The sequence below is a fragment of the Tetrao urogallus genome (assembly GCF_951394365.1).
Source record: "Tetrao urogallus genome assembly, chromosome: 1".
Taxonomy (NCBI): domain Eukaryota; kingdom Metazoa; phylum Chordata; class Aves; order Galliformes; family Phasianidae; genus Tetrao; species Tetrao urogallus.
In genome coordinates, this window is record NC_136813.1 from 107308296 (window position 1) to 107332151 (window position 23856).

The 23856-nt window shown below is 41.1% G+C and overlaps 1 protein-coding gene across 1 annotated transcript in view; it reads left to right on the forward strand.

Moving 5' to 3' along the window:
* The window catches only part of MYH15 (myosin heavy chain 15), a gene marked incomplete at both ends in the record, with an annotated part of 43440 nt that overhangs the window by 17902 nt on the left and 1682 nt on the right, over positions 1-23856 (forward strand). Inside the window, 23 exons of the mRNA XM_079543589.1 lie at positions 1046-1113; positions 2763-2850; positions 3076-3193; positions 3422-3545; positions 4198-4334; positions 4714-4969; positions 5396-5638; positions 6250-6426; positions 6913-7058; positions 7622-7712; positions 8790-9179; positions 10484-10610; positions 11659-11777; positions 12244-12440; positions 13080-13429; positions 14168-14292; positions 16555-16670; positions 18445-18637; positions 19308-19511; positions 20404-20529; positions 21840-22010; positions 22544-22648; positions 23636-23731. Of these exons, the coding sequence (XP_079399715.1) occupies positions 1046-1113; positions 2763-2850; positions 3076-3193; positions 3422-3545; positions 4198-4334; positions 4714-4969; positions 5396-5638; positions 6250-6426; positions 6913-7058; positions 7622-7712; positions 8790-9179; positions 10484-10610; positions 11659-11777; positions 12244-12440; positions 13080-13429; positions 14168-14292; positions 16555-16670; positions 18445-18637; positions 19308-19511; positions 20404-20529; positions 21840-22010; positions 22544-22648; positions 23636-23731 (3767 nt within the window). The remainder of the gene's footprint in view (positions 1-1045; positions 1114-2762; positions 2851-3075; positions 3194-3421; positions 3546-4197; positions 4335-4713; positions 4970-5395; positions 5639-6249; positions 6427-6912; positions 7059-7621; positions 7713-8789; positions 9180-10483; positions 10611-11658; positions 11778-12243; positions 12441-13079; positions 13430-14167; positions 14293-16554; positions 16671-18444; positions 18638-19307; positions 19512-20403; positions 20530-21839; positions 22011-22543; positions 22649-23635; positions 23732-23856) is intronic.

Below are 23856 nucleotides of genomic sequence, written 5' to 3' on the forward strand. Positions count from 1 at the left end.
ACACTTGCTGAGGAAGCAAGCAGACTGCAAACTTCATAATACGGAGAGGAGATGGAGTTGAATATAAATAACAAAAATCATGCCAGTAGCAAATTCTTGTAAGTTATGAATGCCCTATTTGCCTGTGGATATTCCTGTCTGTCAGAACACTACCTTGCTTTTATTTGGTATCAGGAGAAAAGACCAGCCAGCCCAGATTAGTCTTTTCCAATCTTGGCAGTGTCACTTTCAAAAGGGGGAGAGGATTTTGATAATTGCATCAAACACATTGCACTCTTCACCTCTCCTTTAATGTTGACTGCTGTTGACAAGTGACAGAATGCCAGACCTCCTGGGAATGATCTAATGGCCCAGTATTTAGAAAGCTGCAGCAATTGCTGTACATTTTTGGGTCATGCTTGCCTCTTGTGTTGTACAACTTCATAAAGGTCATGTCAAAAATTAGCATTCTTTTGGAGGACCAGAGTGATTTTGACTCTGAAGCTTTAAGCAAAATTCAGGCAATGCAAAGCTTCTGTATCTAAAATTATAAAATAAATATTTATTTCCCTCTATTTGTTTCTGTCTGGGCAAACATTACTTGCAGGAGTTCAGTGTCTCATTAGCAGACAGTGTCTGTACAGTACAGTGTACAGTACAAATTCTCACTAAGCATTACTTTTTTGCATTCTGTATCATTTCATCCAAGCTAGTGAACTACAAGCCACTCTGTGTTGTTAGCATTATTATTTTTCTGCCTTATTCGTATTTATGATCTTTCTGCATAACAAGTGATGATGTCCAGAACTGGAATGAAAATGGAATCCTTGCAGCAATCTTTAACAAAATTCCTGATTATGGACAGAGAGCTGCTATCTTGTGATACATAACACTTGATGTTCAGAAGCTTTTGTATACTACTTGAACTCATGTAGCCATCAAGCTGTTAAGTGTGCCTTTCATTCGAAGGAAATTGTGCTACTAGGATTGTCTGTCTTCCATGCCCCCATCTGCACGCCTTACTGAGATACTGATTGTGATTTTTCACTCTTCTTTTTTTTCTTAGCAGACCAGGGTGGAGAAAAGAAACGCAAGAAAGGTGCTTCTTTTCAAACAGTGTCCTCATTACACAAGGTTTGTTGACCTCACTTCACCTACTGGTTAGAGTTGAGACAGTACTTTTGAAAAAGGATATTAAGGATTGTAATGGACAAAAGAGACTGAAATCCAATATCAGAATTTGATTCTGGGCTTGAGTTACTGGCTTATGATTACTAAGGGCCTGAAGCATCTCCCATATGAAGAAAGGCTGAGTAACTTGAGTCTGTACAGCCTGGGGAAATAAAGACTGAGAGGGCATCTGATAAAAATATCTAAAGGGAGGTGGAAGGCAAATGGATGAGGCCAGACTCTTCTCAGCAGTGTGTAGTGAAAGGACAGGAGTAATGGCAAAAAACTTGAACATAGGAAGTTCCATACTAAAATAAGTAAGAACTTCTTTCTGGTAAGGGTGATGGAGCTGTGGCACAGGCTGCATGGGGAGGTTGTGAGTCTCCTTCTAAGGAGACATTCGAGACCTGTCTGGACGTTTATCTGTGTGACCTACTGTGTGCATGTCTTTGGTCCTGAACTGATTACAAGTCATTTGCTTATTCCTACTTTGTTACTGCTTCTAATGGGATCCACCATAAGAGTAATGGTGGAAAAAAAATGTGGGTAGGTATCTCCCACTGGTCACATCATTTCATCTCATTAGTAGTTACTTTCCATGAAGTGAAATCACAGGAAATTGAGACCCATATCTTGCCAGATGAAGAACTGTAAAGATAGCTGACAGATGTGTTCACAGGTGGCAATCTAATAATCCACTAATAGAGGACACAAGGAGCTGCTAAGTACCCAGTTCACTTTGTCTCCTTTGTCATCCTGACCAGCATAGGAGAAATCTTCAGTTTTAACAGTCTGCATGATGATAATAAAATATATCACTTCTAATCTTCTCTATTTTTCCCATGCTGGAAAAAACACTTTCCCCAGAGCTTGGGATCACTTGCCTGCCTGGGAGATATCAGGTTGAGATTAATAAAGGAAAAATATTTGTCCAGGAAGACAAGAGCTTAATTTTTATGAGGAACAGATGGGAAATTTGAAGTGACAAGGCAAAAATGCAGTTCAGGTCAGTCTTATTAGGTGAAAGAAATGTGATACTCATGCAAAATGGTGTGAAGTCACTACATAAGCAAGATGGGATAAAAACTGTCACTGGGCACATAAGCGTGAAGAGAGAGTGCTGATGCTTAATGTCACCATAATCTTTTATGACAAAACAGAGTTTAACATCAGCGATGTGTTAATTAAGTTGTCATAAACACAGCACAGCTTATTGAGGGTCTTCTTTTATTCATGTACCATTACCTGAAGAATATGTCCTGTAGTTAGTGTAAGAAGAAGAAATGCAAAACACTAGCTTTACAGGAATGTTCTGTGGGATGATATTGCATCTTGCTGGCACTACACATGGTTTGTGGCACTTTTGGGGCTGTAAGTAAAATACATCTTCTTAAGATTTTCCTAAAACAAATGTTGACTCCTACAATAAAGTTAATTTATGCTTTGATTTATTTGAAATCATTTATTTTTAATGACTTTTTAAGCTCATAATCTTATTGAGGACTACTTAGAGAAATGACTTTAATAAGCTTAACCAAGAAACCAAAGAAATAAGTGATGAAAATTCAACAAAACCATTAAAGCTCAATATGTTTTTTGTATGTCTGTTCCAGGAAAATTTAAATAAACTAATGACTAACCTAAAATCTACAGCCCCTCACTTCGTACGATGCATTATTCCCAACGAATCAAAAACACCAGGTATGGAAAACACAGCTGTCTTAAAACCTCAGAATATTTGAACAACGTAATTCCAGTATTTACTTGCAAGCCCCCTGGAATGAATTTGAATATTGTCTATGTATGTGGTTCACCTAATCCCATGATGTTGCCCTTTCGTGAGATGACACCTCACATTTTTTAGTTCCCTTGGTGAAATGAAGATTAAGCCCTATGGAAGAGTTTAGCTTTGTTTCTCCCCTGTAGGTGCAATGGATGCTTTTCTTGTCTTGCATCAGCTCCGCTGTAATGGCGTCCTGGAAGGCATCCGCATTTGCCGTAAGGGTTTCCCAAACAGGGTGCTTTATGCTGACTTTAAACAAAGGTAATGCAGAGCTGTGTTGTCTCCCGTCCTGTCCCAACAGACAAAATAAGCAAAGCATGCCTTCTCATTTTTAATTGGAAATGTTTTATTCCATTCCAGTTTATTTTCCATTCTCTTGGTCTGAATGTGGAAGGCAGAACTCTGCTCTTGCAGTTGTGTAGATGCAAAGCAGGAAATTAGTCCAGGCCACTATGCTAGTTTCATTTATTGCTCCTCTGTTGTTAACAGGTACCGCATTCTGAATCCAGGTGCAATCCCAGAGGATAAGTTTGTGGATAGCAGGAAAGCTGCCGAAAAACTACTGGCATCTTTAGATATTGACCATAACCAATATCGTTTCGGGCATACTAAGGTAACCAGAGAAAGATGATTAATGAATGTGTAAAGAGAAAGGCAAGGGATCTAATCCGCAGAATAGGACTCTATGCAACCTCTGGTTGCGTCAGTTAATGAGGAGTTGATAATATAGGAACTAGCAGTATAGCAGAAAACCAAAATTAATTTTAAACTGTGCTAGAGAAAAGTTATTTCTCTAGCTTAAGCTCCCAAAAAGCTTGTATTACAGCAACAGTACAAACAAACACAAGAGCAGCTGATATTCCATGCTCCCCAGTAACTAGCTCATTTGCACCATGAGGTCAGCTGCAGCTTTTTTAACGAAGCTGTGTGACATGATCCCATTAGTAGGGACCTGACTGGTTTAGCTGACCTGCACTGAACCCTGTCACAGCTGAAATGTACTTTGGAGAATGTCAATAAAACAGTTTCACTTATTCAAAACTAGGAACATGAGATTTGATTTTAAAGAAACAGTGGAACAGTGCAGTCCCTAATGAAAGTACCTTATTTCTTATTAATGCAAGTATCATCTTATTTCTTAATAAATGTGCCAACAGAACTACCATTATTCTGAACAATTACAACAATGTGTGTATAGCTAACTGCTGGTATACTTTGGAAGAAAACTAATCATTGTCATCAAATGGCATCTGTGCATGTACCAGGTGTTCTTCAAGGCTGGTCTGTTGGGTCACCTAGAAGAAATGAGGGATGAGAGACTTGCAAAGATCCTAACGATGATCCAAGCAAGGGCACGTGGCAGACTGATGAGGATTGAGTTCCAGAAGATAGTGGAGCGCAGGTATGAAGCCACCCTCTTCAATCTTAGCGGATAATAGTCATTAGCATTTAATTATATCTTGAGTAGAGCCATTATTACTGTCACCAAGGCTCTAACTAATCCTAAATTAAAGGTTTAACATTCATGTCTGATAAAACTAATAGCAACTGTTTCTTGGTAACCTGAAAATGGGATTTGGAAATTTTTCATGTCCCTGAAAATTAAGAGCTACAGAAAACATTTCCTGCATATGTGGGAACCTAGAACAAGTTCCCAATATAACCAGGGAGCAGAGCTGTAAAACTGACTGAGAATGAAAAAAAAAAAAAAAAAAAAAAAGGTATCTCATTTTCTAAATTAATGCTAAGCATTAGGGGATTTTGCTTTCTTCCTTAAACAGGGATGCCCTTCTTGTAATTCAGTGGAATATCCGTGCCTTTATGGCTGTGAAGAATTGGCCCTGGATGAAGCTTTACTTTAAGATCAAACCTCTTCTGAAGTCTGCAGAAACTGAAAAAGAGATGGCCAATATGAAGGAAGAGTTCTTGAAGCTGAAGGAGGCCCTGGAAAAATCTGAAGCAAGGAGAAAGGAACTTGAAGAGAAACAAGTCTCTTTAGTTCAGGAAAAAAATGATTTGCTACTGCAGCTCCAAGCTGTGAGTAGACGTATACTTATGTATTCATTAGATGTACTTTCAAGATCAAAGGCTTACAGACCATGATATTATTTCTGTTCAACTAAAATAAGCTGTTGGTCTTGTCAGAGTCTTGCCAAAAAGTAGAGAAGATAGAAATTGTTATGCTCTAGCATGAAACTAGGTGGACTAACAATGCAAGTCTTATCAGAGTTCTGTCCAAAGCAATTTCTGTTGTATACAAAAGCATAATTAGAGAGGCATACATGACTAGTCATTCTCAGCACTCTATTGTCCTGCTCTGTTAATTAATGGTTGGTCTTGTTTTCTGAAGTCAGGAATAAAGAATTTTCCCTAACCTTGATTGGATCAAGCCCTGTGACTGCTTTACAGGATAGGTGAGAGATGAGGCAGTGACTACTTCATCTCTTTCTTTTGCCACCCCAGGAACAAGACACTCTGGCAGATGCTGAGGAGCGATGTGACTTGTTGATTAAATCCAAGATTCAGCTGGAGGCCAAAGTCAAAGAGCTGACAGAGCGAGTTGAGGATGAGGAAGAGATGAATTCTGAGCTGACATCCAAAAAGAGAAAATTGGAAGACGAGTGCTCTGAGCTCAAGAAAGATATTGATGATCTTGAAATAACACTTGCAAAAGTAGAGAAAGAGAAGCATGCCACTGAAAATAAGGTACCTATTGAACTTTGCCATATATTCAAAAGAGGTTCAGGCAAGGATTATCTTTATGACAATATCTACTGGTCTTCTTGATAGCTTTATACTCTGTTACATAGGCCACACCGAAGGATCAGTACACACAGAGTCATTCAAACTTATGAGGGAAAATCAGTTAGTCTAAGTCTGAGTTTCTCTTTTTCTGAAATGAGATTTGCTGCAACTCTTCTAAAGAATTATGTCCAGGTTTGGCATTCTTAAGTAAATAATTTTCTGCTGTAACCTTGAGTTCTTCCAGCAATTTTTATGGGGACCTCTTATTTTTCCCAGAGAGAATCAAGAGCTATAATCCACCACAGAAAAGAGTAGCACTGGGAAAAAAAGTAATAAAAAAAAAAAAATCAATGCTTTTGGTATAAAAGTCTGCAACAAGAACTGGCACATACTGGCTCTCTTGCTGACAGTTTCACAGAAATTGCCACAAAGGGGTGAAGGGAAAGAAAAAAATCCCTTTCTTTCCAATGTCTTCTTCCATACAAATTCACTAAGAACATTCATTTGAACCAAGTTATGATAATCCCTTTCTTCAGAATTGTACAAATACACCTCCTTCATCCTCCACATAGGTGAAAAATCTGACAGAAGAAATGGCGACTCTTGATGAGAACATCAGCAAACTTACTAAGGAGAAGAAGTCCTTGCAGGAAGCTCATCAGCAAGTATTGGATGACCTTCAAGCAGAGGAAGACAAGGTCAACACACTGAGCAAAGCTAAAGTGAAACTGGAACAGCAAGTGGATGATGTAAGCTGGCTTGGACTTCATTTTTCTGCATGCTTGTTTGTCCAACACTAACAGTTTTCATGATTCTGAAATGTCATAAAGCTTTGTCCTTTCAGAATCAATCATGTATTTATAAATGCAGCTCTTGTTGAATTGTCTGCAAAAAATAAAATGACAGCAACAACGTGAATCTTATCTTCATGCTCAAGTCTCTGAAAGGAATGTAATAAAAAAGGGAAAATCTACTACGTTTGCATTTGCAGTGTAACTTGACATGGAAGCAGAACTTTGCTACAAAGAGAACTGCAATGCTTACTCAGACATAAAGCAGGGACTAGTCCTTATATTTCTTTAGCTCATATGTCTATTGGCTGCACAAGATTGTATGCCTACACTTATGCACTTCAACACTTGCTAGGGCTTAGCATGAAGATGGGCTTAGTATGCAGCTGACTGTTATAAACAATCTGTGTTGAATATATTTAATGAATGACTTTGTACCTAAAGCTTGAGGGTTCACTTGAACAAGAGAAGAAAGTGAGGATGGATCTAGAGAGGGCAAAACGCAAACTGGAAGGAGATTTGAAGCTGACCCAAGAGAGTGTCATGGACTTGGAGAATGATAAGTTGCAAATGGAGGAAAAGCTGAAAAAGTAAGACATTTTTTTCTGTTATACTAAGTAAAGCAGCACAGTTACCACTGCCTGATGTATTCAGGTGTGTCACTGTGGCCTGGTGGTGGCTTAAAGGAAATTTCATCACAGATGAGAGAGTGATGGGGAGGAAAATCACTGTTACTTGTTTTCAGTATACCTGAAACATAAGAATTGATTAGACTTATCAGCATTAAATATATACATATAGTTTGTTTTTATTGCTTAGCAGAAAAAGGAATCTTCTAAGAAGTCATTCCTCCTAACTATAAGAATATTGTTGAAAGACCTAACTAAAAGCATATTTTTCCTTTGAATGTGAAAATAGCATTGCTCTATATGACATAAGGAACAAAAAATGTAATTGCACAAATATTTGAAGTCTTGACTTGGAAATGACTGCTAAGACAGTTATGTATTTTCTTCCTTATGGTGATACACAAGGATTGTTTTCATTTTTAGATACATTAGGAGTTTTGTTGAACAGCTCTTTGAAAATTGCACGAGCCTAGTTTTGAACTGTGGAGAAAACTGTCACAGTGGGATTTTCCTTTCCTTGGCAGGAAAGAGTTTGAAATGAGCCAACTGAATTCCAAGATAGAAGACGAACAAGCTATTGTAATGCAGCTGCAGAAGAAGATTAAGGAACTTCAGGTTAGCTTGCTTCTTTCTCATTTCTTTTAGGATGAGCTTCCCAAGGCTGGATATGTCTTTGGACAGCCTTTTCTAGGGAAGGCGTACCTGTCCATTAGAGAGGTTGGAGCTGGATGGTCTTTTCTGTTCCTTCCAATCCAAGCCACCATATGATTACCTGCCTTACTGAAGGGCTTTGCAGAGATTTTCACAGCTAGCTGCCACTCAGCTTTGAGACCCAAAGCAGTGCAACCCCAATCCCTTTTCCCTCAAGGAACTGATTCCCCAAGATGTATGACTGCAGAATGCTAGTAGTTTCAGGAAAGGCAGAAAGGCTTCATTGTTTTCGTTTAATCTTGGAACCATGGAGCTGAGGATGGCTGTGGTTGCCAGGGAGGAGTTCAGCAATTAACAGGAATGGATTTGAAATTTAGGGTAGGAGCTCAAATGCACATGAAATTTTCAACAGAAATTAAAAGGCCAAAGTCAGCCAGCACAGTCCAAACAAAATATCAACTCTGATTTTTCTATAAATAAAGAACATTTGACTAACTTGAATATGAAGCATACGTTCACCAAAATAACTGCTTCATTAAATAAAAATACAGGCCTCCCAATGAATAGTCATTACTCATTAAATTCTAGACACTGCTTTATTTAAAGTCATCAGTCTTAAAACTCCTAGAGAGAAGTTATTTCTGTCACATAGCTCTTAGACTGGAAGCAAAGAGAACTCTTACAGTTCCCCTCAATGGCAATCAGCTGCTACACCTACTAAGAAATAACTTCTCTCCCATACTTGACCTATATGTAAAGTACCTGACAGAATACAAGTTGATGTACTTTACCTGAGTGTCTTGAACTAAAGCTTGTGGGGAAAATTGTAGAACTCATAGAGCTATTTACTATGAGAAAGATGTCTTGCCCTGTGGCTCAATATCTGATTTATTGATACAATGGGTGAATTCTCTAACTGCTGTGTTTCCTCCTCTGTTTTAGAGTGTTGGGTTGGCAGAGAATTTCACTGTAACATGCTTCAAGGTTTTCTGGTGGGAATCATCTGAAGGTGACCCCAAGGTTCTCCTTTCTCTTTGCTAGGCTCGTATAGAAGAGTTAGAAGAGGAGCTGGAAGCAGAAAGAGCTGCTCGAGCTAAGGTGGAAAAGCAGAGATCAGATTTGGCCCGAGAGCTGGAGGAATTAAGTGAACGGCTTGAAGAGGCTGGGGGTGCCACTGCTGCCCAGCTGGAGATGAACAAGAAACGTGAAGCTGAATTCCTGAAGCTGCGGCGTGACCTTGAGGAGGCCACACTGCACTATGAAGCCACAGCTGCTGCTCTGAGGAAGAAGCATGCAGACAGTGTGGCTGAGATGGGGGAGCAGCTGGACAACCTGCAGCGCGTCAAGCAGAAACTGGAAAAGGAGAAAAGCGAGCTGAAAATGGAAGTGGATGATCTGACATCCAACATGGAGCAAATGGTTAAGGGAAAAGTAAGGGCCTTGAGAGTTCCCATACCCCCAAGTGGTCTTGTGTAGCCAAGGCTTGTCTGAAGGCTTCCCAGGACAGCCGGTAGGGCTGGCACATTTCAGAAAGTGTCTCGTGATCTGGTGGAGCTTGTGAGTGCAGTATCACCCCTTCCCCAGCTGGTGGTATAGCCCTTCTCATTTGGAGACAGGATAGCCATTGAAATGGCCTTTGTCAGATGTAGTACATCCTCAGTCCCAGACGTACTGGTTATTCATATATCCCAGAGCACAAAACCATGCTGCTCAGTGGTCCCCTAGGCTGATGATGACTGTGGAGATGCCATTCAAGGCGGCTCAGATGCTGATCTTGGCCCACAGTTTTGACTCACATGAGCAAGGAATGTAAAACAAAGGCTTGCATGACAATTCTGTTCATTTTCAATTCCTATGGCTGAATTATGCATTTTGCTTCCTCAGTAGACAGTCATGGCAGCTTTCAGAGTGCTCTGAAGAGTCTGCTCTATGAAACTGAAAACAGGATTTCAGTATTCCGAGTATAAGAAGGCTGACATCAAACTCAATTTATGAGCAATTACAGCAGAATCAGTAAAGCAGTTTTCACTGGAGATGATTTTCCCATCACACAATTGCAATGAAGCTTATGTCTGAACTTCATAGGCATGTGATTGGTTCTAAAGATCTTGCAGAGACTTTGTCTGTGGTGCTTCACTTCAGAACACAGTTAAGGAAAAGCAAATGAGGAAGGTGTTCTGATGGGGAGACTCCTGCCTGGGACCACAGGCGCAGGGTTTCTATTCTCCATTTTACTGCTGTCCTCCAAAGTGACATGGCAGCTTGTCTTCTCACAGTTCTAGTGTCCTTGTCTTCAAAACAGTGACAATATGCACACACACACAGCCTGACGAGTGGGATTATTTCTTCTTGACTACTTTTAAAACTGAGCCAAATCTCAAATATTTTATTCATGTTCGAGGCACTCCGTGTTCCTGTAAGGTGCATTTCACTCTTGTTTTATTTGGTGGAAAACAAAAAAATTGTATTTGCCAGGTCAAACTGCTCTTTAAACCAGGGTGCCAATCCAACATAAAGTAAGAGCTCTTGCTGTAAGGCTTATGAAGATCAGGCCTTACCCTCTCATTAACATTCATTACAAGCTGGTGGTAGAAGAGATGTTTGTGTCTTTGTTATGTACTGTTTATTTGAAAGGGGCACACACAAAAAAGATGTATTTCAAAGGCTACAGCTTCCAAACAGCTATTTGGAGGCTGCAGCTTTGTATGTCTCTTCTCCTGATTATTTCCATTTAGGCAAATGCAGAAAAACTTTGTCGCACTTATGAAGATCATCTGAATGAGACAAAAACTAAACTGGATGAAATGACTCGCCTCATGAATGACCTCACTACTCAGAAGGCAAAACTCCAGAGTGAAAATGGTATGTGTAGTAAATGAGTGTTCAGTCCATATAAGCTACTAGTAAGCAGAATGTCAAGTGACTACATCAAAGAGAAGTGGTGTGCAGTGGCAATAGTACTGAATCTGACTGGATTTGATTTGCTGAACAGAATTTTTGCTTTGCATCTTCCAATTTTCCTGTCTTCAATATTCTTCTAACATTGGCTGGAGAGACCCTGCCTTGAACTGTCTTTTAAAACTGATCTATAATCATATCTACCAGCGTGCTGTGCTACTGCCTCATGAGCTGAAATGGATGTACTGGCCAAGTACCACTTTCACAAACAACAACACATATATTGCAGAGCTAGAGGGAAGATGAGGGAGTTGGCATACTTCTGTTGTCTGTGTGAATACACCTTCCTCAGCATGGCCTCAGGCAGTGCACTACAGAGGATGCTCACATTCAACAAAAAAAGTGCATGCTACATTTTTTTGCCACAAAACTCTTATCTCTGCATCCCCATCAGATACCACTATTCTGCCAGATTAACTTCCTCTGCATTTTTAAAGACATTTCATTTCCTGTCTACTTTCATGTTATTTCTCTGTACTCTTGAAGAGCTGCAGTTTCTGCCCCGTAGTGATGCCCCTGTGATAAGTAAAGTTTTCCTTATATATCCCTCTGTTTTGTATGCTGGCAGCTGTGGGGTTATTAAAGTACTTTGGATCCGTCTGAAAAGAAATCTATAAAGACAAAGTAGTGAAGAAAATGAAACCAGCGACAATTTCATGTGAAAGCAAGCAACAGTCTAGCCTGATTCATGAAATTGCCTGAAGTTCATTAATCCAAGTAATGACAGTACAAATATGAGTAATCAGGAAAAAAAAGAAAAAAAAAAGAAAAAAAAAAGAAAAGAAAATTATCCTGGTTTAGTGTCTTGATGGCTACAAGTTTGGAAGATGCTTCATAAAAGGCCAGCTATAATCATGTTTGTTCTTTCCCTCAGTTGAACTGTATAAGTTGGACTTCGATTTTTGGCTCTGGCTGCAAGCATGTCACTTCCTCTTCTTAAATCCTATGACAGGTGAATTTGTAAGACAGCTTGAAGAGAAAGAGTCACTGATAAGTCAAATGTCCCGAGGAAAAACATCATTTACACAGCAGATTGAAGAACTTAGGAGACAACTAGAAGAGGAAACCAAGGTAATGCTTTGACTGTGTCCCATTCATTGAAATGGAATAGGAGAAACTACTCATGTTCATTTGTATCCTAGATAAAAACTGAAATGAGATATAGGAGAGAGAACACCACCTGCTAACAGAACAGTATAAATTCCTGCCCTGACAGCAGCAAGTCAAAGGAGAATAGTTTTGAAAAATAATTGGTGTTCATAATTGCTAAATAAAACTGACCTAATAGCATATGCAAAATCTCAGATCTTACATCTTATAAATCAGAATGTTTCTCTGAAGGTATCCGAATATCTTCAGTTTTCGTAGTTTCCCAGCATGTTACCCATTGGGATGACTTTCTGCCTGACTTGTCCCGGCCTGACAAAGCCAGCAAGAAAAACCAAAGACTTGACCCTTTATTTGAATTTCTACGGCATGTTTGTTTAGGTTACCCTGTAGATAACCCTGCATTGTTGTGACCTTTCTATCCCTGCAGTCCAAAAACGCCCTGGCTCATGCCCTGCAAGCAGCCAGGCATGACTGTGACCTCTTGCGAGAACAGTATGAAGAGGAGCAAGAAGCCAAGGCAGAGCTGCAGCGGGCTCTCTCCAAGGGAAATGCAGAAGTGGCGCAGTGGAGAACAAAGTATGAGACTGATGCCATTCAGAGGACTGAGGAACTGGAAGATGCCAAGTAAGTGGCTTACATGGGCTTCATCTGGCACTCAGCTGAGAGGACTGTAGCCTCTGTCTCTGAGCATCTCCATTCTGCAGGATTTTCCTTCACTTCCAGTTTTCTCCATCTAGGATTTTCACTGTGATATTTTTCGGGTTCCTCTTTTCTTTCCAGGACCTCTTCTTTCTGCTGAGACTACCAGCCCCTGGCTTTCCCCATCTAAATAGCCTATGACCAAAAGCCCAAGGCATGATCAGCCTCCTAATCAGAAGCTATGTCTCTTAAATGGAAATTTCACTATGTAGCACTTTAATTTGACTAGGTTTTATCAAAAGTCACAACCAGCCCATAGTGGTCACAATTAGAAATCATAGCAGGCTTCTTATTGAGAACTCAGAAGTTCAGTTTCAAACATTCATGCACATGCACAAAATTATCTGCCACTTGTAGCATTCACAATTTAAGCTATTTTTTGTCTAAGAAAGTCCCTTCTCTCTAAAGGCTTGATTTTTATTTATTTTTCCTTCCCTTTTCCCTTTCCTGCCATTTTCCCTTTGGAAATCAAATTATTGAGATATTGCTTTGGTGGTGTCAGCTTATCTGGATAGACAGCAGTCATTGCCCTCATTCATTTTGCTGTCTCTTCCCATCTGGCAGGAAAAAGCTTGCTGCCCGCCTGCAAGAAGCCGAGGAAGCAATCGAAGCTGCCAACGCCAAGTGCTCTTCTCTGGAAAAGACAAAGCACAGGCTGCAGAATGAGCTGGAAGATATGATGATTGATCTAGAAAAGGCCAACTCAGCAGCTGCCTCCCTGGACAAGAAGCAGCGTGGTTTCGACAAGATCATCAATGACTGGAAGCAGAAGTATGAAGAGTCACAGGCCGAGCTTGAAGCTTCCCAGAAGGAGGCCCGCAGCCTCAGCACAGAGCTCTTCAAGCTGAAGAATGCCTATGAAGAGACATTGGACCATCTGGAGACTCTGAAACGGGAAAACAAGAATCTCCAAGGTAGGCTTCATTCAGGACTCCATGACTGGTGCCAGAGATACAGCACTGGAAACAGCTGTAGGGAAAGGCATTTCTTTTATCCTTAAAAGAACTTTCAGCCTGGAGACTCTGATGTTGGAAATGAAAGTTCTAAGCATTGAAAATGATTTTGCTAGAGGACTGACTAGATCTGTGTAATCTACTGTTGCCTACAGTTTTGTTTGAAACAAGAATTCTTGTTGCAAGGGAGAAGGAAGACACTTAAGTGTCAGTGCAGCCTTTTACTAGCAGTATAATCCTTGCTTGTTACACCAGTGGAGCAATTCACATTGTTGAAAGCAAATTTCTAATCATGACCATTGCTTTTTCCTCCTCCTGCCGGGGGCAGGGGAAGTGAGCTCACTGCTTACAGAGGTGTCAGCCTCAGAGAAGGAACAAGAAAGGTGACAAAGATGCAAGAGATGAGGCCTACATAGCTCCCAAAGTAGGGCACCATGTTGCTAGCCTGCAGATCACAGATAAAAACTAAACTGCTTCAAAAAGTATTTATGAGAAAGCCTGTGCCCTCAAGTTCATCAGGTAAAAGCAGTGGCTGTACAAGAAGGATGTACACAAGCTGTCCTGCATGCAGATGAGCACTTCAGGTGCCAGAGGCATGGATCTTATATTCTCATTCTGTGTATTGCTTTATGTTTGGAATACTCAAATTGACACTAAATCCCTCTGACCTTTTTCTTTTTTTTAATTTGTTTGTTTCAGAGGAAATTTCTGATCTGACCAATCAGATCAGTGAAGGAAACAAGAACCTCCATGAGATAGAAAAAGTCAAGAAGCAGGTAGAACAAGAAAAGTCAGAGGTTCAGCTGGCTCTGGAAGAAGCAGAGGTAAGGAGAGAGAACTCAAAAGATTGACAAATTATTTCTTTATCATGAATTTCCCTCCTTTTTGATCCTCTCAGCTACTCTGCAAATGTGCTAGTAGTAAGTGGAACTGCCCTGCAACCAGCTCCCCTGAGCTTGCTAGCCAGCCATGGGTTTCAAGAGAGACTGGTGTCTTTTGGAGATCTCAGCTCTGAGATCACCAAACGGAGGCTGCTTCAAAGGAGGTGTCTCGTAGGAGTTGTTATTGGGTTTCTTTTTCTTTTTTTTTCTTTTTTTCTTTTTTTTTTTTTTCTTTCTGGAAGCACAAAAATCCTTTGCTCACCTTCTGAAAAGCCAGCATAAGAGCATTCCAGCCTTTCAGAAAATTTGGGAATTATGGTTTTACAAAATTTTATCAGATATTTCTAGTGCCTAGTTTCCATCAGCAAATTCACCATTTCCTATCACAGAGCATAAGAAAACAAACCTCCAGATGACATTAAATCTTCTGAGGTTTTAAATATTGCTTTAGACGATTCACTTCGCTTTAAAAAAAAATAAAGTGGTCTCAAGCTTGGAAACAAGACAAAAAACAGGCCATCCAGAAAATCTTTTACTCCCATAGGAGTTTGGTAAGACATTTAACATCACTGTGTTTCTTTTTATAGTGACAGGTATGCACGTATCCAATAGGGATGGCCCAACACAGTTTACAGAAACAAACCAACAACGCAGAACAGACTGACTGGAGATTATTCTGATTATTTCCAGGGTTTTCTGGAAGCTTGGTGCATTGCAGAGTTATAGGAAGGGGGTGTCGGTGTTGCTGCCTAGAAGCAACACAGCAAGGGGTTGTAGGGGGGAGGGCTGTGTCTCATTTGAATTGTTCTCTTCACAGCATCTGTTGAAGTGAGCATCATGCAGCAACAGGGATCTGTTAATGCCTTAAATGCTGTGCAACTTCTTTTGTCTATTACAGGATGCTTTACAGATTGCAGGGATTTCACAGCCAAACAAACAGGTCTCACAATCAGAGCAGAGGAAATGGCATGTCTGTCTCCCCCAGCTCTGAGATGTGAAGGGTGATTACATGCTCTGTCACTGAGCTTCTCTCACAGGAAAGAATACATCAGTTCTGAGGGATCCAAGGGGCATGCTTTACTTTCATGAACTGTGTGAAATGGTTTCCTGAATCTCTGAAATTGGCAGCTAACTGAAGTAAAGCGATGATGTATTTAATTGTGATAGAAATGTCGTAGTGCAGACTTTCTCCCTCCCTTGTGATTTGGATTTCTGTCCCTCGTCATTGGTGTTTCTGTGTACCATTCTCAGTAACACAGAGTGGCTGCTTGGCATGAAGTGGCATGAGAAGTGTCCTGTAGCTGCTGCACAATGGCCAGAGATAATCAAGGATTTTGAACAGCTTTGCTTTTGGGAACCCTATTCTGTTTCCACCATCTCTTGAGGGAAACACGGCAAAGCCAGTGCAATTTTACTCTTCAGAGAGCACTTTCTAGAGATGTGGTGTTCAGTTCCACTTTCCTTCTCCATGTGATGAGAGCAGCAGTGAGTCAGAGTGGCCCTGAACTTGGTTTGTGCATGACCTGAGAGTCAAAGACCTGGTGTTTAACTAGTGGTTGCCACTAGCACTGTTCTTGACTTCTGTGAGTGAGAGAGAACATCAGAACAAGGACAAACCTCCCCTGTTCTGTGATGTTTCCTTCATGTTTACTGGAAATAAGGGGCAGAATAGTTTGTCTTACAGAGCTGATGCCTACTGTGTCTTTCTTTAAAGTAACTCCATAACGAGATTGCATATGTGGGAGGTTTTCAACACTCCCTGATTTGGAGAGATCTTGATGAGCTTTATGTGGACCCCTTCAAGCTTCCAACAACAATCTGGTTTCAGCTTCTCCCTCTCCCTTAGAAGCCAATGCACTTCCTGAGGGTGTCTGCACTGCAGTGCAGGGGAATGCATGTGTTGGTACCAAAACCATGTAGGCAAGGTCTAAGTACTGGTTCTTTGGTGAGCCATGGACTCTTTGAGAATCTGAACCACAGGGAGCTTTCTGCTCCATTTTCCAGCTGCCAGGTTGCATCAAAGGTGAATAAAAGAATTGCTTTGCCAAGTAAGCAGCTCATGTCCCTTGCTTAGAGATAGGGGCAGTGGAGGAACTTTGCTACTGGGAGCAGTAAGAAAAGCATGAAGGGATCTCTTTCTGCATCAGCTTGTGATTTGAAAAGAAAGAAAAAGCAACTGCATGCTCATGGTGCTTTCTATTCCAGGGAGCTTTGGAGCATGAAGAAAGCAAGACCCTTCGTTTTCAGCTTGAGCTTTCTCAGCTTAAAGCTGATTTTGAAAGGAAGCTGGCAGAAAAGGATGAAGAAATGGAAAATATAAGGTATATGTTTCTTCTGCTAAAAGCATCAGAAATATTCTCAAGACCCAAGCCAGCCAAACAAACCACAATGAGTTATGCCAGCAAAAGCAGATGCTGGCAGTACCAGTAATTAAGGCATTTAACCACATAACCACAATCTGGTTATTGCCCTCTGCCAGAGGGTAGTTCTACCACAAGATCTTTTCTTAGTTCAGATATTCCTGTCAGTCCAGTCTCTGCCAGTGTACATGTAAACCCACCAGACATATCACAAAGCAGCTGCAGGAAAACCAGCTGGAACAGTCATGGGAAGACCATGAGCTGCTATGCCTGTATGTTCACAGCAGGAAACAAGCAGATCTAGTCTACTGCCTTCTCCCAATCCCCTCCTATGAGCTCCTTCCAAGGGGAACTACAAATCAGCAGAACTGTTGCAGTGGTGCTCAGATTGATGCTACCTGAAGGCAGTATTTAATTCTGCATCTGATTCATTTGTGCAATTCGTAGCTACGCTATTTGCGGGAGGGCACAAGGAGCTTGCAGTTATGCATGCATAATTAGGATAAGTGGTGAGATTTGGAGAGGTACAGAATGCGTGGATATAAAAGGAGAGGAGCCTGCAGGTAAAAAGGGGTGAGCAACAAGAAAAAGGAAAAGTAATCAGATGACAGAAGGATGAAATCTTTTCCCCACTTTCCTCTAGCACAAACCCTAGTCTGAAGAGTTACTCTGATTACTGAGACCACAGGACAAGCCATTCCGTTCGGTGTTCCTGCCTCAGCCACATTGTGCGTGTTTTGCTGCTAGGCTGCCCTGCAGGCAGGCAGGGCTATCCTTGGGAATCTGGGGCACAGTTCTCTGTCTTGCCCAAGCAATAAGACTGTCAAGGTTTCCCTTGTTGCCTTAATGAGTTCCCAGAAATGATATGCAAACAGCAAAGCCCGGTCAAGGGTGAGAAGAAATTTTTTTACTGTGAGTCATATTCTGTATATTGAGTTACTTTCTGGTTGCAGGAGAGCAAAACCTTCACCTTGGGACTTAGAATGTGGAACTGCTGATTTTAAGCCTCTCTGTTCTGACTGTTAGAGGAAAATTATGCACCTGCCTCTATTTATTTTGCCATCTCTTAAATTGACAGTAAGCTGCCTTTAGCAGGGGGACCAGCCTGTTAATTACAGTGGGCTTAATCTCTTCTAACTTTACATGTCCATAATACAGATTTCTATTCCCAATCTACTCCCATAATAATTCAGCATACAAAATATACGTTCCAGCATCTACTTTAAGGCGCACTAAATTGTAGCTTGCAAGTGCCGTTTACTATATAAAGAGCCCCTACAATGATTAACTTGAATGTAGCTACCAACCATCAGTTTGATTAATCTCCTTTCTTAATGCCTTCATGTAAAGCATCCCAGTAGATGATTCAGTAAATATGGTAAGTGACAGTTAAGCTTGAAGTGCTTCTTGTGAGGTTCAGGCCTGTACCTGCCTGTGTTCATAATGTACTCGAGGAAGCTCCCTGCTGAAATATTGCCAAAGAAAACATGGGAGAAGGATGCTGTAAGTGCTTACAGATCAGGAGTTGGCTGAGGGTGTGAAACATACTAGACAAGTACACAGCAACAAGGTGCTAGAAACCCATGCTATGTATGTCATTCAGAAATGTAGTGCTGCTTCTAGATAAGATGCCTCTTGAAGGTGAAGTATGGTTTCACGTAGCTCTACGTCCCTTCCCAGGGAGTAAAACATCTCCCTTCACCCTTAACTTCCCATCTACTTTATCCAAAATCAGGAGGAACCAACAACGCACCATAGATTCTCTGCAGTCCACCCTCGATTCTGAAGCCCGGAGCAGAAATGAGGCCATCCGGCTGAAGAAGAAGATGGAAGGAGACCTCAACGAGATGGAAATCCAGCTCAGCCATGCTAACAGACATGCTGCAGAAGCAACCAAGTCAGCACGTGGCCTGCAGACACAGATTAAGGTACTCTGAGAGCTGGGTTTCATACCAAAACAGTAATGGTGATGGTGATCAAGAGAAAAGCTACTCTCAAGCACATGCAGTAAAGCCCTTATGATCACATTTGATATGAGAGAATATTCAGAAGTAGATTTCTTCCAAGACTTGCAGACAAAGGTGGGTGAGATACAGGCATGAAACCCTGCTGGCTACAGCCTCCTGCAGGGGCAGAGAGCTACAGCACGAGGTACTGAAAATCTGTGATTTCCTTGAAAGCCTGCAAATCTTTTAAAATTGGAGAGCAAACCAGTTGGCTGGAGTACAGAGAGTGTGTGTGTATGTTCAGTTTTCTCACCTGCTTCAACATTGGTAAATATTTTAGTTTTAAAAAGGTTTGAAAAGATAAGAGATATCTTAAGTCATTACCTGCCTCTTGTCCTTCCTGTGCCCATGCTGCCAGTTCTGCCTCAGGCACAAGTGCCAGCTCTTGACAGATCTCAGTTCAGGTTTTTCCCCTGTTGCAACACCTACCAGAAAAGCTCTTGAGATAACAGTCTAGAGGAAGCTTTTCTCCAATAAAGAAACACGGAACCTTTGGAGTGGGCCCCAAGTGGTCTCTACAACCAATAGGTCCTTATATACACAGGGACTCAAAATGGAGTTGGCCTGGTAAAACCTGGCTTCTTTGTTCTAGGAGCTTCAGGTGCAGCTGGATGACTTGGGACACCTGAATGAAGACTTCAAGGAGCAGCTGGCAGTCTCTGACAGGAGGAACAACCTCCTCCAGTCAGAGCTGGATGAGCTGAGGGCTTTGCTGGACCAGACTGAACGAGCGAGGAAGCTGGCAGAGCACGAGCTGCTGGAAGCCACTGAACGTGTGAACCTGCTGCATACTCAGGTTGGCTTTTCCTGGGTTAAACTGAGCTTCGCCTGTTAAGCATTGACACTGTTCATCCATGGGCATCATGAGACAGACGCTCCCTGCATGCCTTCTGGTTAGAAAATGAAGGAGAGGAAATAAACCACTCTGCATATGTGCTCCCTCCTTCCTGCCAGGGCAACTGGAATTGATGGTTCAGCCAACTGCTTTAAACAGTTCCCAGAAAATATGGATGGGTGATTACAAGCGCAAGTTGTAGTTCTTTCCTTCTCTAGGTGCTATAAAACCGTAACTTTGTGCTTTCACTGGGCTGCTGCTCGGATGGAGAAGCAGACATGGTGTTTTTGCTGCTGTTACTCAGCAAATCAAACTGCAGAGCCTGGGTGTAGGCCTACTGTGCAGTGTAGCAAAAAGTACTCGACTACACCACAGGACTTCGTTAAGAGAGGCCTTTGGACTTGAAGAGTCATGTAGGAACAGATCTTGACTCACCAGCATTTTTGCTGCAAAATCCAAGCTTCTCGTCACCAAATACTGAATACTCAGAAGAGAGAATGAGCTTTTTCTGCTTTGATGACATGAGGCTTTTGTTCTAACCACCTCATTAACTAACAGATTATGGATCATTAGTTTTCCGAGTTGAACTGCCTTATCCATTCTTCTATTTCAGTCTCTAGCTTATTATGTTATCTGAATAAAAATCTGAATGTTTACAGCTTTGTGAGTACCCTTAACACCTCCTAGGCCTGAAGCTAGCTGGGTAGCAAAAGCCCTTACCACACTGCTGGGTCTCCCGAAATACTGCAAAAATAATTAAACCTTGGTGTGCTATGGTATTTAAAGAAGTCAGGTCTCCAATAATCACTTTTCCTCCTTTTCTGCTTTTCTTTTGTGGAAAATGTAATCAAAGAACACAAGCCTGATCAATCAGAAGAAGAAGCTGGAGGGTGACATCTCCCAGATGCAGAATGAAGTGGAGGAATCAATCCAAGAGTGCCGGAACGCAGAGGAAAAAGCCAAGAAAGCCATCACAGATGTAAGTAGCTTAGTTCCTTGCTCATATTGTTTCAGCTCCAAAGTGTCCAAGGACAGCACAGCATTTCTTAAGAATGTTACAAACCTGACATACCCAAGTGCTCTACAGTGATCTGGAGGCAGCTGATGTAACTACAACATTACACAGGCTGGAGGTAAAAAGAGAGGAAAGAATTCTGTTTGATCAACTTCATCTTATTTTTTCAAGAATGCAGATTCCACTGATCCTCAAAGTCTCCAGTCACAACTGTATATTTCTGTAGGCTAAACCAGTTCAGATTGATCTAGCACTAACTGGTTGACTGGTCTACATAGAATCGGATACGAGAAACAAAATTACTGAGTCCAAAATTACCCCGTAAATAGGTGTCTATTAGGAAAACATGAGGACAAAGATTCAAGAAGACAGAGTGCATTCTTCCTATCAGGAGGCAGACATCATTTGGATGTCCTTCATTAGAGTACACTTAATTTCCCACAGACCTGGAGAAATGCAGAGTTGGGCTGACATATCATATCATGGTGTGCATGAATGAAGCTATTCTTGTACCACAGTCTTCGCTTCTCAGGAGGCAGTGCTATTACTGCCTGCCAGGGAGAAGACACTGATTGTCCTTGATTCAACTCCAGCCTGGACTGCAGCAATTGCTGGCTTCCAATGTCTGCTCAGTGATGGATACAAAATCTGTAAATGGCTCTTGGTAGCAGGGAAACATGTCAAATCAGAAAAGAGCTAATAGGTGTGCTTGTTACCAGCCTTGCAGAATGGCCAGGGACGATGACATAAGATGCTGAAACTGAGCTTCCTATTGCAGCATGCTACAGAAACTGCTGTGATGTTACAGCCACTCAGGAAGCTCTCATCTATGGCTGTTCAGGGAAATTTGCTTTCCAGTTGTTTTAATTTACTACCAAGACCCCCTAACTCCAATATTAGATTTTTTAAATAAACTCTAGTTGAAATGTCTGTAGTGAGTTGTACAGATTACAGGTATTGTAAATGAGGACATTTAAACATCATAGCAAGGATTCTAAATCCAAACAAATAAACAAGTAAAACAAACAACAACAACAACAACAACAACAACAACAAACCCACCTTAAATCACAGCATTACAATAGAAAGGGGAAAAAAAAAATCATATTCTCTCTGCCCAGGGGATATGTGCGGACATAAAATATTCTTTGGGGTTCTGGGTACAGTGAATGATCCAAGTAGTGGATGATTCAAGACAGATCTTTCATCAGGTTTTTAATGAGGCACAATTCTGTGGCATAATAGAGGCGCTGTAAAGTTTGGTTGTTTTTCAGGCAGCAATGATGGCTGAGGAGCTTAAAAAGGAGCAAGACACTAGTGCTCACTTGGAGAGAATGAAGAAGAACATGGAGCAAACCATTAAAGACCTGCAGAAACGACTGGATGAAGCAGAACAAATTGCCCTGAAAGGTGGCAAGAAACAGATCCAGAAACTGGAATCCAGGGTAAGTTTGCAATCAAACTATAGTTCACTATCCCTTGTCTTATAGAACTGGGACTGGGTAGATGGCCTAGGGCTGCCTGGTAAGTTTATAGAGGCTGATAACAGATGCTGTGAATGCTTTCCTCTGTTTCACAGAAAGCAGGTGAACAGTTCTTGGACACACATTTCCCTTTTATCATTCAGTTACAATGAACTGTTGTAGCACAGCAGTTGGCCAACTTCCTCATTAACAAAATAGTGAAAATTTTAAAAAGGAATGGCACAACATCTAAAACTGGGAAAGGCCTCTGCTTGCTTCATTTGAACATTTTTTTCTCTTGCCAAAATTTCTATCGAGCATCTGGGTTTGAGTGGGATCTTTGACTGCTGGTTCACCTTAAATACACGTAAGAAAAAGTAGAATGGGAAGTAGAATGATCCATTTTTGAAATTCAGCTCTATTAAGATGTTGAGAAAATGAACAATTCTTGAACTGTGAAGTACATTATCCACTACATTATACATATAAGGGCAAGAGCTTTTTCTTTTTTGCAGGTTCGTGAGCTGGAGAATGAACTTGAGAACGAACTCCGCCGCAACTCTGATGCCCAAAAGGGAGCCCGCAAGTTTGAGAGGCGCATAAAGGAGCTGACTTACCAGGTGACCGTGGACTGCATAGCCACTAGGTCCCAGTGAAGCATAAAGGAGGGCACCAGCCAGAGCTTTCTGATTGCAAGAAGCTTTATGGATGGGACGAATATCTTGTTAGGGCTACTATCATCTTGCCTGATTCACTGTAACTAATGGTACAAAGAATGCTATTGCTGGGATTTGGATGGTTTTAGCATGGTTATAAAATGGAGCAGGCTGAAATGATGATTCACACTGCCCAGAAGAATGCCCAGCTGTCTCTCAGCTGTGCTGATGTTGCTAAAAAGAAGATTCTGATGCATCACCAGGTGTAGGGCTGCCCAGTCCCAGAGCTCTGACACTTACCACAGGTTTACTAACAGCTGCTCATGCTGCTTGCCTTTCAAAAAAACAAAAACAAAAAAACTTCAGTACAGAGCACTGCTTCCCTAGCTTTTGACAGTACTCTTAAGATAATCCTATCCATCTGTTTACTCTATTATTTAATATCATACATGTTGTTTTACTCTGACTTCTGTATGCAGAGCCTGAAGGTTGCTAAGAAGGCACAGGCAGATAGAATTAACTGATCTGCTTGTTTATGGCCTGCAAAAGCTTAAAATTGGCGCATTTTACCAGAAATCCCTTCAAAACAGATTTTACAAAAATCAAATTACATCTATTTTAGGCATGCCCATAGGCCTGTTGCACTCAATAATGACACGCTCTATAACAACAAGTGCTTCTCACCCCAAGCAAGGAATTTTCTGTGCATGTATAGGTATACATGATATAAATATATAAATACAGAGGCTACTCTCTTTTAGTCCCCAGCCTCCAAGATCTCACACATCTTCAATCAGCCTACAGAATCTATGTGCAGGTTGACCACAATATGACTTGTTCATACTTCAGACAACATGTTTGCAAAATACTTACCAACTGTAATGACTGAACTGTGGGAAATGCTTTTGGCCTTTTTACACTATTGACTCAATTATTGGTGTTTTGGTACAGTCAGAAGAAGATAAGAAGAATCTGGCCCGAATGCAGGATCTGATAGATAAGCTACAACTGAAAGTGAAAAGCTACAAACACCAAGCAGAGGAAGCTGTAAGTGACTATTTAGGCCTTTTTTTCCCTAATTGTTATCCAATTACTATTTGCATTTATATGAAGGCTGGACTTATAAATGTATTTACATATAAAATATATAGCATTTGCACTGATTACTTTAG